The sequence below is a fragment of the Carassius gibelio genome, chromosome B3 (assembly GCF_023724105.1).
Source record: "Carassius gibelio isolate Cgi1373 ecotype wild population from Czech Republic chromosome B3, carGib1.2-hapl.c, whole genome shotgun sequence".
In the NCBI taxonomy this organism is placed as follows: Eukaryota; Metazoa; Chordata; class Actinopteri; order Cypriniformes; family Cyprinidae; genus Carassius; species Carassius gibelio.
This window is the reverse complement of record NC_068398.1, coordinates 23,870,404-23,884,332: the sequence shown is the minus strand read 5'-3', so window position 1 is coordinate 23,884,332 and position 13,929 is coordinate 23,870,404. Positions and strand designations below refer to the sequence as shown.

General features: G+C 36.1%; 1 protein-coding gene across 3 annotated transcripts in view; it reads left to right on the top strand.

Moving 5' to 3' along the window:
• The window catches only part of znf385c (zinc finger protein 385C), an 86,781-nt gene that overhangs the window by 23,341 nt on the left and 49,511 nt on the right, over positions 1-13,929 (top strand). For all 3 annotated transcript variants that reach the window (XM_052552187.1, XM_052552185.1, XM_052552186.1), the window contains exon 2: positions 2,362-2,616. In XM_052552187.1, the coding sequence (XP_052408147.1) occupies positions 2,362-2,616 (255 nt within the window). The remainder of the gene's footprint in view (positions 1-2,361; positions 2,617-13,929) is intronic.

Below are 13,929 nucleotides of genomic sequence, written 5' to 3'. Positions count from 1 at the left end.
GCACACATGTCCCCTCACAAACACACACACACAGCATGGCCTGATCAAACACACCCATCTCCACTGGTGATGCCAGCGGCTCTCAGAGCATCCGGTCAGTCGTTCACACAACTCATCATGTTCCACACCAGACAGAGCATCACTTTAGTGCAAAAACACCAGAAGACTCCTCACTCCAGAAGCCAGCCAGCCAATTATAGATTCATCTGAGCACACAACTCCAGTGGCTACTAATGTCACGCACACAACTGCTGTAGCTTCCATTTGCCAGATTGAGTTTCAAACTGTTGGCAGATGTTGTATTTCCATTGACATGTCTTTATTGTGTCTGATAGTAAATGTTACTGTGGCACTCTGGAGCTGATTTTGTCTTCACTTTCACCACTTATGAGCACTTATCTTCAATTTGGCTGGAATGAAAGTGCTGAAGTCAGACGAACCTTTCAGAGTTTGGAATGACAAGTGGGATCAGGAAAAGTTAAAAATAATAAGACAGAATTCTTTGTGTTTTTCTGTATAATTTATAGGTCTTTGGTAAATTGTATTTGTGAGTTTGTCTCTGGCTGATTTAGAAAAAATGTTTTTTTTTTTTTTTTATGGAGAGTTGAGGGGGGAAGAGAGGAACAAAACAGGCCCAATTCAAATTTGTGCCACATCATGTCTCGTTTCAGTAGAGTATTTTTGGAGCGCTTGACAATCTGCCCTGCTGTTTGTGCATTTGTTTGTTTGTGTGTGTGTGTGAGCAAGAGTGACAGAAATACACACATGTACCTACAGTATATTTGAGTGACTTTCAGCAGGATATCCGTGCTCTGATTGATGTGGTCTCATGGGGAGACGTGGATAGAAGACATGAAACAAGACACGCGCAGCACAGCACAGAAGATCGCTAACTTCGCTAACAGCCCTCTCCTTGATCCACTGCCACTCCTTCAGCTGTGTGTCCAGACGACAGGGTGACCTCTGGGATCGTTCCAGATCTTTAACTACGACAAATAGGAGCCCAATGAATCTCAACTGTTCGATGATGTCAACATGACCAGCAGCTACAGCAGCTCATCAACAAATATTTTGTCTTGCAGCTCTGGATGGCCCTCTAGTTTTGAGCTTCTTCCTTTTGAACATTTTCTTTCCTCCTGAAAATAAGACATTTTATTTTTAGAAACACACTACTTATGTATATAGTGTGTGTTTGTGTGTTTGTGTATGTATATGTATGTATACAGGCACACACACACACACACACACACACACACACGTGTGTATAGTCATTAATGGAATGGCAGTTTCTGAGGAATATCTTCATATAGCAAAACTGACTGATTACTGTTTTAAATCAAAATCCTTACATAATCATTGCTTCTTAATCTGAACAGATGTTAATGGAAGAGTGTTTTAATTGAGGTACTTATTTTCACATTTTATTTTAGTTGCTATGTTTAACCAATCATAGTAGGAGTGCTGTGAGTTAGGTGTGGTGGGTTTACAGTATGTTTGGGCAGCAGAGACAGATGTGTGTTTGTGCTCTGTGGTCAGGGAGTGGTGTTTAGAGAATCAATGGGGCCTGTGTGTGTGTGTAAAATGCTCTAGTATATGCTTGTCCATGGGAGGTGTGTGTTTAATAGAACAGTCCAGATATTATGGGATGTACTATATATATTTATGTGAGATACATGCAAAGATTTTTATTATTATTATTGTCTTTAAGAAGCAGATAAAGTTTAAATGTTTCATGTATAGCATATGACTGTAACTTTTAAAAATTCCATCAGTTCTGGGCATTGTTGATGAAGATCTCCCCCTAGTGGCGGTCAGGAGCACTGCTGAAATCCCCAGAGATCGTCAGAAAATCAATATCAGAAAAACACTGCAGTTCAAAAGTTTAGGGTCAGTAAGTTTTTGCTTGAAAGAAATTAATATTTTCATACTTCAAGGATTGTTCATCAAAGAATCCTGGGACAAAAAGCAAATTCTCAGCATAACTTCTGAAGGATCATGTGACACTGAAGACTGGAGTAATGATGTTGAAAATTCAGCATTGCATCACAGAAATAAATTACATTTTAAAATATCTTTTAATTCTAGTATTACTGTCAATTACTGTTTTACTGTTCTCTTAATTAAATGCAACATTAGTGAACTTTAAAACATTAAAATGGCTTACCAACACAAAAGTTTAGATAGTATGTGTGTGTGTTTGTGTGTGTGTGTGCATGTACATATTTCTTTTTTTTACCATTTATAATACTGCTGCTTCGATGTGACAAATCAGTTGTTCAAAATGCAATTAGTATGAATTAGTATAATATTAAGAAATTATTTGAGATGAAATTAATGAAATAACTTTTCTTCTCTCTTTAGGAATGAAGCGTCCATTGAGTCCTGTTGAAGATGGGTCGCTGACCGGGCATGAGGGTGTGTCCTCTGAAGGGGTGGAGTTCACAAGACAGGACGCCCCACCCATAAACTCTCGTCCGAAGCGGGAGCGCAAACACAGGTCGTACACACTCTGTGAAGTGTGCAACATTCAGCTGAACTCCGCAGCACAAGCACAGATACACTACAATGGCAAAACACACCAGAAAAGACTCAAACACATAAACAACAGCAACACAGGTATGATATGTGTGTCTTTCTCTGGTGTTCCTGTCATAACTGAAGCTCAAAAACTGGAGCTTCATGCTTAACCTGATGATCCAGCCAACTAGGGCATGTTCCTGGATCAACATCCTGGAAGTGCTTATCTGGCAACAAATCAGTGACCTCTGATTTAGGGAATAGTTTTAAGCTACTGATTTGTTTCTAGAAAGTGGTTCCAGGACCAATACATGATCTGGGAACAGGATTTATTATGGCGAATCACACTGTGTGTACTGTATATTCCTGTGCATGTTGCTTAACATGATTTACCCAAGCAGGACAGCATTCCTATTAACCAATCAGATTTTAGGTGTAAGTTTAGATGTAGAGCTGGGGCTGGGGCGGCAACATTTTTATCAGCCAATCATTTCCCTCTGATTTCAAGGGTTGGTTTGAGCAGGGGAACTTTTTGATCCCACTGACCCCAAAAATAATAATTAAATCGCATTAAACGTATTAAGACCACATTTATACTGTGGAAAATGTTACATGTAAAATATTTAGTTTCTATTAAGCTGAAACTGATTTTCTAGCTACTATTAGTGCACTGTTAGATCTATATTTTTTTATTTTTTATTTTTTATTTTATTTTATTTACATTTTTTTTACTTTTTACATTTTTAGTAATGCCTTTCTTGGCCAGGGACCATTTGAAATCGTCACAATATGATTTCCCCTAGTTAAATAAATAAATAAATAGTAATAATAATAATAATAATAATAATAATAATAATAATAAACCTGAAGAAAATGTTTAAAACCATGGCTGTCAGTCAAATACATTTTATTTTATTTATTTGTAAGTTATTTTATTACATTTATATGTTAATTTATATTTAATTAGATTTTTTTATATATATTTTTACCATTAAGTTAGGGGCACAGGTTGGATTAGGGTTTCCCCTATGATTGTGATAGCAGTGTTACTATTATAATTATTTATCCAGGGACATGTTCAACTTGGCTAAATCATGTGCTATTCATTTATGTCTAATAATTTAACACACACTATTTAATAAATGCTGTGTGTTGATTTTTGGTCACTAGTATTTTTTTCCCTGATATCAGTATTAAATGTGTAGAAACCATTTCTACCCAAATCTGTATCTTTGCCAGTGCCACAGGACATATCGACTTGATGTTATTGACAAATTAATATTTATATAACATGCAAACAGCTTTAAAAACATAATTAACCACCTTCATGTTGTCAGCCGGGGGTCTGACAGGCATCTTCATGTAATTCATACCCTTAGACCTCATTGTGTCCATCTGCAGTTAATATGTGATTTTGACTCGCTTTTATGTTTCCATGGTGATGCGGCTTTAAAGCCCAGCTGATAGGTCAGGAAGGAGCATGTGAGAGGCCCGTGAGACGCTGATTGTTGTAGTTAGAGTGGTAAAGACGGGGCTGTAAGTCTAGATGTCGGTCTGGAGGTAATTGCGAGAGAGAAAGTGAGGCAGCTGGAGGCAGCTTTGAGTCGTGCAGCGTTATTTCACCAGAAATGGGCGGAGTATGACAGAATCAAGTGATTAGACGTGGAATTTGTCAAATTATTTGAACAACAGTAGAATAATCCAGTAACACGTTTGTCCTTTCACACAAAAACAAAGCTCTGAATAAACCTGCATGGACAGCGAGTACATGCAAATGTCACACACTCGAAACCCAGGCCTGCAAACATAATTTCCCTTCTCTTGTAATGCAAATGTGAAATTAAAGCTAACTTCCATGCTGTTGATTCTTACACATAAAGACACACGCATGCATGGCCAATCATATGAGCAGCAGTCAGACCCACTTCAGGTGCAGGCTCTCATACAAATAGACCATAATTACATAGCAACCGAACATGTTCACCATGGAAATGCTCGACGTGGCGACGCCCCCTTCAGCAACGGGGTACAGGCACTCACGGTCTCGGAGCCAGCTAGATTTTATTCAGTTTTTCTGTGCAAGCGTGTCATGGTCTTAGCATGATTCTACATGGTGAAGCTATATGTCCTTTACGGGGGACTTCTGAAATGCTTCCTTATGTGTGAGTGTGCGTGTTTATATTCGAGCACTAAGACATAAAGGCTCATTGATTAGCCATTATGCTAATGTTCGACAGCATAATAGAAGTCAAATTAGACTGGACAACCTTTCTTATGAGCATACACCAAAGCCTGAAGCCTAACTGAAGCTACACACACATAACAAATCTGTTGCATACACATCCTCACATATACAAAACTGTGACTGACTCCTTCAGTACTGCATACGTCTTTCTCATTTTGAGTGGACGACACTATACAGCACAGTTAAGAAGCCAGTGATGCTGCATCATTAGCTACAGTTCCTTAATTTTGTGAGAGAATCTAAACATTTGGAACATGAGCAAGAAGGAAGAAAATGCATTCGTTTTGTCGTTTTGGTCGTTTTGGGTAATAGCCATTTTTGAGAGTAATGTAATTGGTTGACCATGATAAATAAATACATATAAAAAATGCTATAAACACAAATTATTATTTTTTAAATATCTTTAAATGCATTAAAAAATATTAACATATTTTCTAACTAAAGGCAATGCATTATTAAACAAATCATTTGAGTGAATGATTCAGCGATTCACTTTTTAACATCTGAGCTTTATCCAAATATGCATACCAGCCTACAGTTTAGTATGCTAAAAAGAGCATGTCCAAATTTACAGTATTCATAAAACTGCAGATGAAAGTACCCAGATTCCCTACTATTACAGGTGAGTTGTCAATGTCATGTGACCTACCAGCATTAGTTGCATTGCTTTGCTACCAAATCCTACATGGTGGATGTATTAAATCTGAATGTCATTTATACTATACACACATACTGTATATACTATAAAACATAATTTTTTAACAGTCAGTTAGTAATTACTTATTATGTAAAGAGTTTATATGTTGTTGCTAAACATTTGGTGTAATGAAATGTGTTAATGCGGTTTAAAGTTAAAAAAATACATTATTTTCCACATACTGTACATTATTGTTGCTCCTTTATGCCCCTCCTTTCTGAATTGCATTGCTTTTTTACAAAAGAGCGCAGTCTCGGGACTACCCCCTGGCCTGCGAGGGGCGATGGGGGTATGTGGCGAGTGGGGCGGGGCCGAGAGGCGTGGGAACGAGGAGTGAGGCCAGGTGTAGTGATTGAAGATGAGCTGCACCTGCGCCCCACCGCCAGTATCGAGTCCCACGTAGGAGATGGAAGGATATAAAACTGGAGCGACTATAGTGAAGGACGAGAGAGGACCAGGCCTGGGCCATATTTTGAGTTTTGGTTTTTATTTATGCGCACCAGTCGTCCGTGAGGGGCTGGTGCTCCGTTTTGTGTTTATTTTGAATTACAGTTTCGTTTTGATTGTGCGCCGGTTCCCGCCTCCTTCTTACGGATGATTATGGAGTTTCAATATCATTACAACGGCATTGTAGGATACTTTTCCAGTTTCAGTAAACAGTCCTCCATAAAATGTGAAGCAAACCTCTGAATATTTGGGTTGGCCTGTTCTGGAACAGTGTTGTAAATTCAACTTAAGCACTGATTTCTAGTTTTGTCCTCTTTTGGAAGACCAATCAAAGTAGTTACACTTTCACAACAAAACGCACAGCATCTCCTCAACATGATGGCAGCAGCAACAATATTACAGCAAGAATAAAAGTTACGCCTTCTTTCTTTGCGTGAACATTTGTGCTGTGTTATTCAAATCTTCCCACACAGTGATGTAGACATGTTAGAACGAGCTGTTTTAGGAGGACATGGACAAGTCTTGACTTTTATGACTTGACTGGAATATCTCTCTGTGTTTGAGACTTTAGTCTTTGCAACTTTATGAATCTTATCTATTAACAAACAGCTTGTAACACTCCAAAAAGACAGGAAAATCACATAATATGTTTGCTTAATATATATATATTAGTTTGGAAACATTACTATTTTTAATGTTTTTGAAAGATGTTTCTTCTGCTCATCAAGCCTGCATTTATTTTATCAAAAATACAGAAAAAACAGTAATATTGTTAAATATTATTACAACGTAAAATAATAGTTTTCTATTTGAATATACTTAAAAAAAATAATTTATTCCTGTGATGCAAAGCTGAATTTTCAGCATCATTACTCCATGTAACATCAGTCGATCACATGATCATTTAGAAATCATTCTAATATTCTGATTTATTATGAATGTTGGAAACAGTTCTGCTGTCTAATATATTTGATGAATAAAAGGTTAAAAAGAACTGCATTTATAAAAAAAAATAATAATAATCTAATAATATATATTCTAATAATACAATTTAACACATCCTTGCTGAATAAAAGTATTGATTTTATTTTAAAAAAAGAAAGAAAAAAAATTACTGACCCCAAATTACTGATCAGTAGTGTATATTGTTATTACAAAATATTTATATTTTAAAAACATAGCTTCTTTTTTTATTTTTATTTTTATTTACTTTGTATTCATCAAAGTATCCTAAACAAGTATCACATGTTCTGAAAAAATATTAAGCAGCAGAACTGTTTCCAACTTTAATAATGAATCATCATAATATAATAATTTCTAAAGGATCATGTGATCATGTGTAAATTCAAATAAATTCTGGCTTGATGAGCAGAAGAAGCTTCTTTCAAAAACATTAAAAATAGTAATGTTTCCAAATTTTGGTCAGTACTATATACTTATTATATAATATATTTGACTCAGTTATATATATATATATTAGGGCTGGGCAAGTAAACGCGTAATTATCGCATTAACGCATTAATTGAACCAGGCTTTGGGGGCTAAGTTCGCCTACCAAATCCTAATTATTCTATCTGCTGCGAAGGGTCCCGCGATCGTGCAGGTCTCTAATAGGAAGGTGCCTGTTAATGTTATGATCGAGGCTCTGGACTCCAAGGATAACTTGTTTTTCTATAACAAATTATAAAATATTTTCAATAAATGTCCTGGCAATGACAAATAGCTTGTTTTATATTTAATTTAATTACATTAATGTTATAAGTTAAGATTTACAAAAAAATATTTTAACTGCTACTATGTAAAATGAATACTGTTGTAAAAAAGCTCTTTATTTGTTTAAAGTGTTTGCGAACCAAATGTTATTGCAATTTTATTTGTATAGCAGTTCTTAAAAAAAACAATACGCTACTTTTGAACGCATTATTAGTTTTGTGCATAACAATGCAATTAATTGTGATTTAAAAAAATTAATATTGCCCAGCACTAATATATATACATATATATAGTGGTTTATCACATCATATTGTGTTTTATGAGTCACAGATCCAATAAGCAAGAAACAAGACAGAAAAAAAATATTTAAATTACAGAAAATGACAATGCTGTGAATGCTGCTTGTGCACGCTTTGGCAGTGATCAAAAACAGCGGATGATTAACGAATTGACTTCTCTTTCATTTTTTCTTCTTGTGATTTAAAATTGCTTGAATGTGTAAATTGGCAAATTAATTGGCGAATCATATGCATGCCGAATCGGTCCGTATGAATCAACTGCGCGCCGTAAAACTCCTAGTATATGACAGATCACAGCGATTCTTTTATTTAAAAATTTAATGTGAAATCATCAAATTGTTGCTCCATATCAATTAACGAAAATGAAAATTTGAATGAAAAAAAATGAATAGTTAGAACAATACGCGCAATAAATAGTGTCATATCTATACACATTTTCCCCAAAATGTTCTTGCACCTCGGTAGCAATTCTTCAATGGCTGGGTGGATCGGCTGGTTGCGATATTTGACTCAGTTAATTCAAAACAACGTTGAACATGTTAATAAACTCACTGTATTATACTTTTTATTCATTTCAGAAATCACTCTACTTAACAGTTAAAACTAAATTCTATATTGCTTATGGTAAAACTAAAAATCAGTTTTAGAAGGATTAAATGCATTTGTGTGTGTATGTGTGTGTGTGTTTCACTTTCATGTCAGTAGGGAAAGGCAAAAGCCTGGAAACTTGATTTACACCGACACTCAAACACACACACACACACACACACACAGAGAAACACGCTAAGTCTTATCACTGCTCACCTTCTGTTGACTCCTCCAGGCCCCAGTACTCAAACCCACATAATCAGCATGACTGCACACATACACACACACACACACACACACACATGCCATGAGGAGGGTAAGATGAATATGTGCTTGCAGGGATATCATATCTACCTTTTATTTTGTTCAATTTGAATAATTATAATCAGTCTGGTGGGGGATTTTTTTGCATACATGAACAATTCCTATACAAGACTCTGTATGTTTAAATCTCTCTGAGCATCTACTTTTGTCTACATTTGTTAACAGTCCACTCTAGATCATTTTACTCCACCCCATCTATTTCTTTTTAAAAACATATTCCCCCTCTACCCTTTTCTCTTTATTTTCCAACTCTTCTCTCTCGTTCTCCATTTTACTCATTCTTATCTGTCCTTCCCCTTATCTCAACACCCCCACCATACCAATCCCCAGACAGGTGCATCATGGGTATGCTACGTAATGTGAGTGCTGAGATTAGCAGTCTTCTCTCAAGCTGCCCTGGACACACACATACACACTCAACAAAATAGTGGTACATAGATCCGATGTGTATTTGTGAGCAAAGATCAATCCAGTAACACCGTTGTTTCAGCCACAACCTTAAGTAACAGCTGGAAAAATGTTTGAGAATTTCTCAATCCTGCTTACTATCAATCCTTAGCATCAATCCTGCTAACCATTATGACTATATATGATAGATGTATATCCTGGCCAGTGACCAATATTTGGCCAGAAATGTGGCAATTAAGTAAAACTCATGAACTTCAGTTAATTACAAAAATAAAATTATGATATTGCTATTTCCAATTTTGTTTTATAAATAATACTGTTTTTGTGTCACGTAATGTAGTATTAAGAGTTTTTAAGGCAAGAATGTGGTTGTTTAGACTTCAGATAAGCATTTTGTAAATAAAACTGAAAAAAAGAAAAGTTTTTGGAGATGTGAGCTCCAGGGCATCCGTTCATAAACCCGCCGAGAGCACCTCACCTCGACCAGATCTTATGGAATTGACATCTGGCTCTGATAGTGTCTCTATAGTGATGCCTTTGTTCTTTTGACTGAATTACCTAGCACCTTTTATGATGGATGTTGTTGTTTATTAAATATTATTATTCAATAAATATAATTTTAAATAAATAATAGTATTTAAAATTTTGATTTAGTATTGAGAAACTGTCTCTCTCTCTCTCTCTCTCTCTCTCTCTCTCTCTCTCTCTGTGTGTGTGTGTGTGTGTGTAATGGTGATTTAAGTTACATTATTTTGCCATTAGATGGTGGCAGGAGAGTGTTTTTATGAGTAGGTCAGCAGTAAAGACTTATATTGAAAGAGACTGAAACAGGGTTTAAATCAGATGAAAGGATAGTACGACAAAGATATCGCTTTCCTCACTGGACATTTAAATTAATGTTTTATTGTGAATATGAGATTAAGCTGAAGACTGAATGCTGTATCAAATGCAGGTAGTCACAATCGCTCAGTCAGTCTCTCTCATAATACTCTGCTACACATAATACAGTGAGCTTTAAATACAGTAATATAATATTTTTTTAATGAAAAAGCTCAACATTCCTTCGTTACTAGTTCTAAATTGATGTTTTTGAATTAGTTACGGAGACTTGGGCTCAGCTGTTAAACTGTCAACTTTATATTTGAATCCGTGGCAAATGGAAGTAGTTCTGCACAAAAATAGGCCTTTTAAAGACACTCTGTTGTTGTGTTTACACACTTGTGCCGTTGAACTGTTGTATAAATGCAATATTACACTTGTAGCCTTGAGATATCGCTGTATCAGCATGCTGTGATTACCTAAGGCACTGCTACTGGTGTGATAGGGCTCATATATGCTATGAAATGGATACATTTGAATCTTAAAAAATATGAAGTTACATAATTTAAAATGCATTTAAAGTATTTATTATAAATTTCATATATAAGGCCTTATGGCCTGCTCTCTCGATATTGGTATCTACATTGGTTGAAAAAAAAAGTTGCTAATAACTGTGACCTTTAGCTAGCCACTTATAAGTATGTTTACAGTATTGCCATTTATACCAATGTTTGCTTTAGTGAACACTTGTTGGTATTTTTTGGTACAGTGCTTCATCTGTGTGTGTTGCTTAATTGTGTTTTGCATATTTATTCTGCTCCTCTGTTTGTCTTTCTCTGTCTTTCATGCTGTCTGTCTCTGGTCTCCTGTAATGCAGCGTGAGGTATTGGATTATAGCGACTCTGTGTGTGTGTGTGTGTGTGTAAGAGAGAGAGGGAGAGAGAAAGAGAGAGTGAGATTTATTGAAGGCTGAAATTTTCTGCATGAGTGTGTCTGCACAGCTACATTTTTCTGCCATTCCAGTGTACTCTCTCAATCGCTCTCTCTTTCTTCCTTTGACTTTCCTCTTTTATCACAATGTTTCATTCGATTATTCACAGCTTCTTTCTTTTCATAATTTCACCCTATTACTCTTCGCATGATCTAATGTCACTTCTTTGAGAGGAAGATGGAAGAGTTACATGTCCAACAGATTTTAACTTTTATAACCATTATAATAATACCACAAAAATAATGATTTCTGAAATAAAATAATAATGACTTATTTTTCTTGTAGTCTATTAAAAAGTTGGTAAAACAGCTTGTGACTTTATTTCAAACAGAAATTCTAAATGAATGAAGTTTTCGAGCACTCCTACTCTCCCCTTATCTGCAATTGGTCAGTCAAACAGCAAAGCTTTTACACTTCTCAGAAATTCAACAATAGATTGCTCTGCACAAAATGTACAGTAATTTAACATCACAATAACAGCGCATATCCTGTCTCATTTTGTCGCATATACGCTGCGGTTTATTAAGATGTAAAACTAGAGGTCAGACAAATTAATCACAGCACACACACAGAAAGTGTACGGATTCAACCTTGGAGCACACTCAAGCGTGAGGATATTTCACAACGCAACACTTTACCGAAGGAACGTTGCGTTCAGTTCAGAGAGCGACACCGGGTCTTTCATTGTTATTCATGTATTAATTTATGCACATGGAGTGAGCGAATGGGGCTGTAATATGCAGATGAGTTAGTGTTTCATGATGAAAATTTTCCAGTTGGCTGCTCTGGGTGGCTGCAGTTAATGATAAAGTATGGCAGAACGACAGGAACAGAGGGAGCAAAGTAGATGAAGAGAGAGAGCAAAAGAGTATTTTTTACTAAAAACAATCTGATCCAGAAACATATTAGCAATGGCACTGGATCATCATTTACATCACCACCATAAGCATCATGAGCGTTGTCATCAGCATCATCATCATCACCGTCATCAGTCTATTAAATCACAAAGGCATAATATGTGGTGTCAGCAACTCTTCCTATGATTCCCTGAAGCGACACCGGACAAATCACTCCACTCTATTACACATCAATGTTCATCAGCGTGCACAAGGTGGAGTTTGTGTGTGTGTGCGTTTTCGTTGACATTTAATTTTTTTTTTCCCAATTGCACACAGCTGTTCTGATGTTGTAGCTGCGCAGTAACTCTCTTCATGCCGATGAAGAGGAAGGATAGAGAGAGGGATGTACTGGAGTTGTGTTGTGAAGGCTAAGGGTTGCAAGCGCGTGCTTTGTTGGGCAGTGCTTGAATGAGCGAGTCTTTGCTTGGGGTGATGTCTGTAGCGTGTAATTAGGATTTCATCATTTCTCTCATTGAGGCGAAAAATGGCACAGTCTGGATTTGAACACACACACCATGAGACAAAAACAGCACACTTCTAGTCTTCCTCTCTATTTCTGATGGTGTCTCTCGCACATACACACACAAACTCATACTGTTATTCTCAGTGTGGAAAAACCCTATTGGCTGGTCAGGGGAATGGATGTCCTAATCCCTTTATCAGACCAAACAGATGCTGCCCCAGAACAAAGAGGGGTCCAATGTGAGTGTGTGTGCGCGTGTGTGACATTGAGCGCAGGTCACTGGAGTATATGTGCTTTACTTGGGCTAATATGCAGATTCATAGTGACACCCATATTATGGGATGTTCATTTGAATGTTGCAGAAAGGAGTTGAATACCCATACACACTCTGAAAGCATAATCATTCATGTTTTACTTTAAAATATTGTCAATACTGTCATTATCATTGTCATTATTGGCTCCGGGGGTTGTCAAACAATTAATCGCATTCAAAATCTAAGTTTTTGTTGACATTATATCTGTGTGTATACCATGTATATTTATCACATATATGTAGATACAAACACATGCATGTATATATATTTAAGAAAAATATATTTATATATAATATAAAATATAAGAATATAAATGTATATACATGTAAATATTTTCAAAATATATACTGTATATGTGTGTAATTATTTATACATAAATATACACAGTACACAAACTTGGATTTTGGATTCGATTAATCACAGTTAATCGTTAGACCACTTATATATATATAAGGCATGCGATTAATCGCATGATTGTCTGTGATTAATCACAATTAATCGCATTGTTATGCACAAAATAATAATGCATTCAAAAGCAGTGTATTGTGCACTTTTTTCATTTAAAAGTACTGCTATATGGACAAAAGTGCAATAACATTTGGTTTGCAAACACTTTAAACAAATAAAGTGGTTTTTTTTACAGCAGTATTCCTTTTACATAGTAGCAGTAAAAAAAAACAAAATATTGTAAATCTTAACATATAATATTAATGTAATTAAATTAAATATAAAACAAGCTACTTGTCATTAACGTTTTTATATAAAATATTTGATAGTGTTTTATAGAAAAACAAGTTATGCTCATAGTTTAGAGCCTCGATCATAACATCAACAGGCATCTTCAGAGTACAGACCTGCACGATCGCGGGACCCATCGCGCCACGGGACAACACTTGATGTGCCGGTAGAGACTCATGTTTGTGGGATGCAGGAGAATAATTAGGCTGTGCTCATACTAGGCAATCTTAACCCCCAAATCCTTGTTCGTTTGACTAGTGTGATCGCTTCGTTTAGCAGTCCCTGAAGAGGGGGGCAAAAGCGCGGTTCGGTTATATATAGATCAGTGAGTGTGATTATTAACCGCGCTGATGCTTAGCCTAAATAATTTGAAAATTGATTTGACCCTCCTGTGACCCATGATTTGTCTGTATGTGGATTCAGCGCCAGTGAGCAACAGACTTTCATAATAATAAAAAAACTGCGTT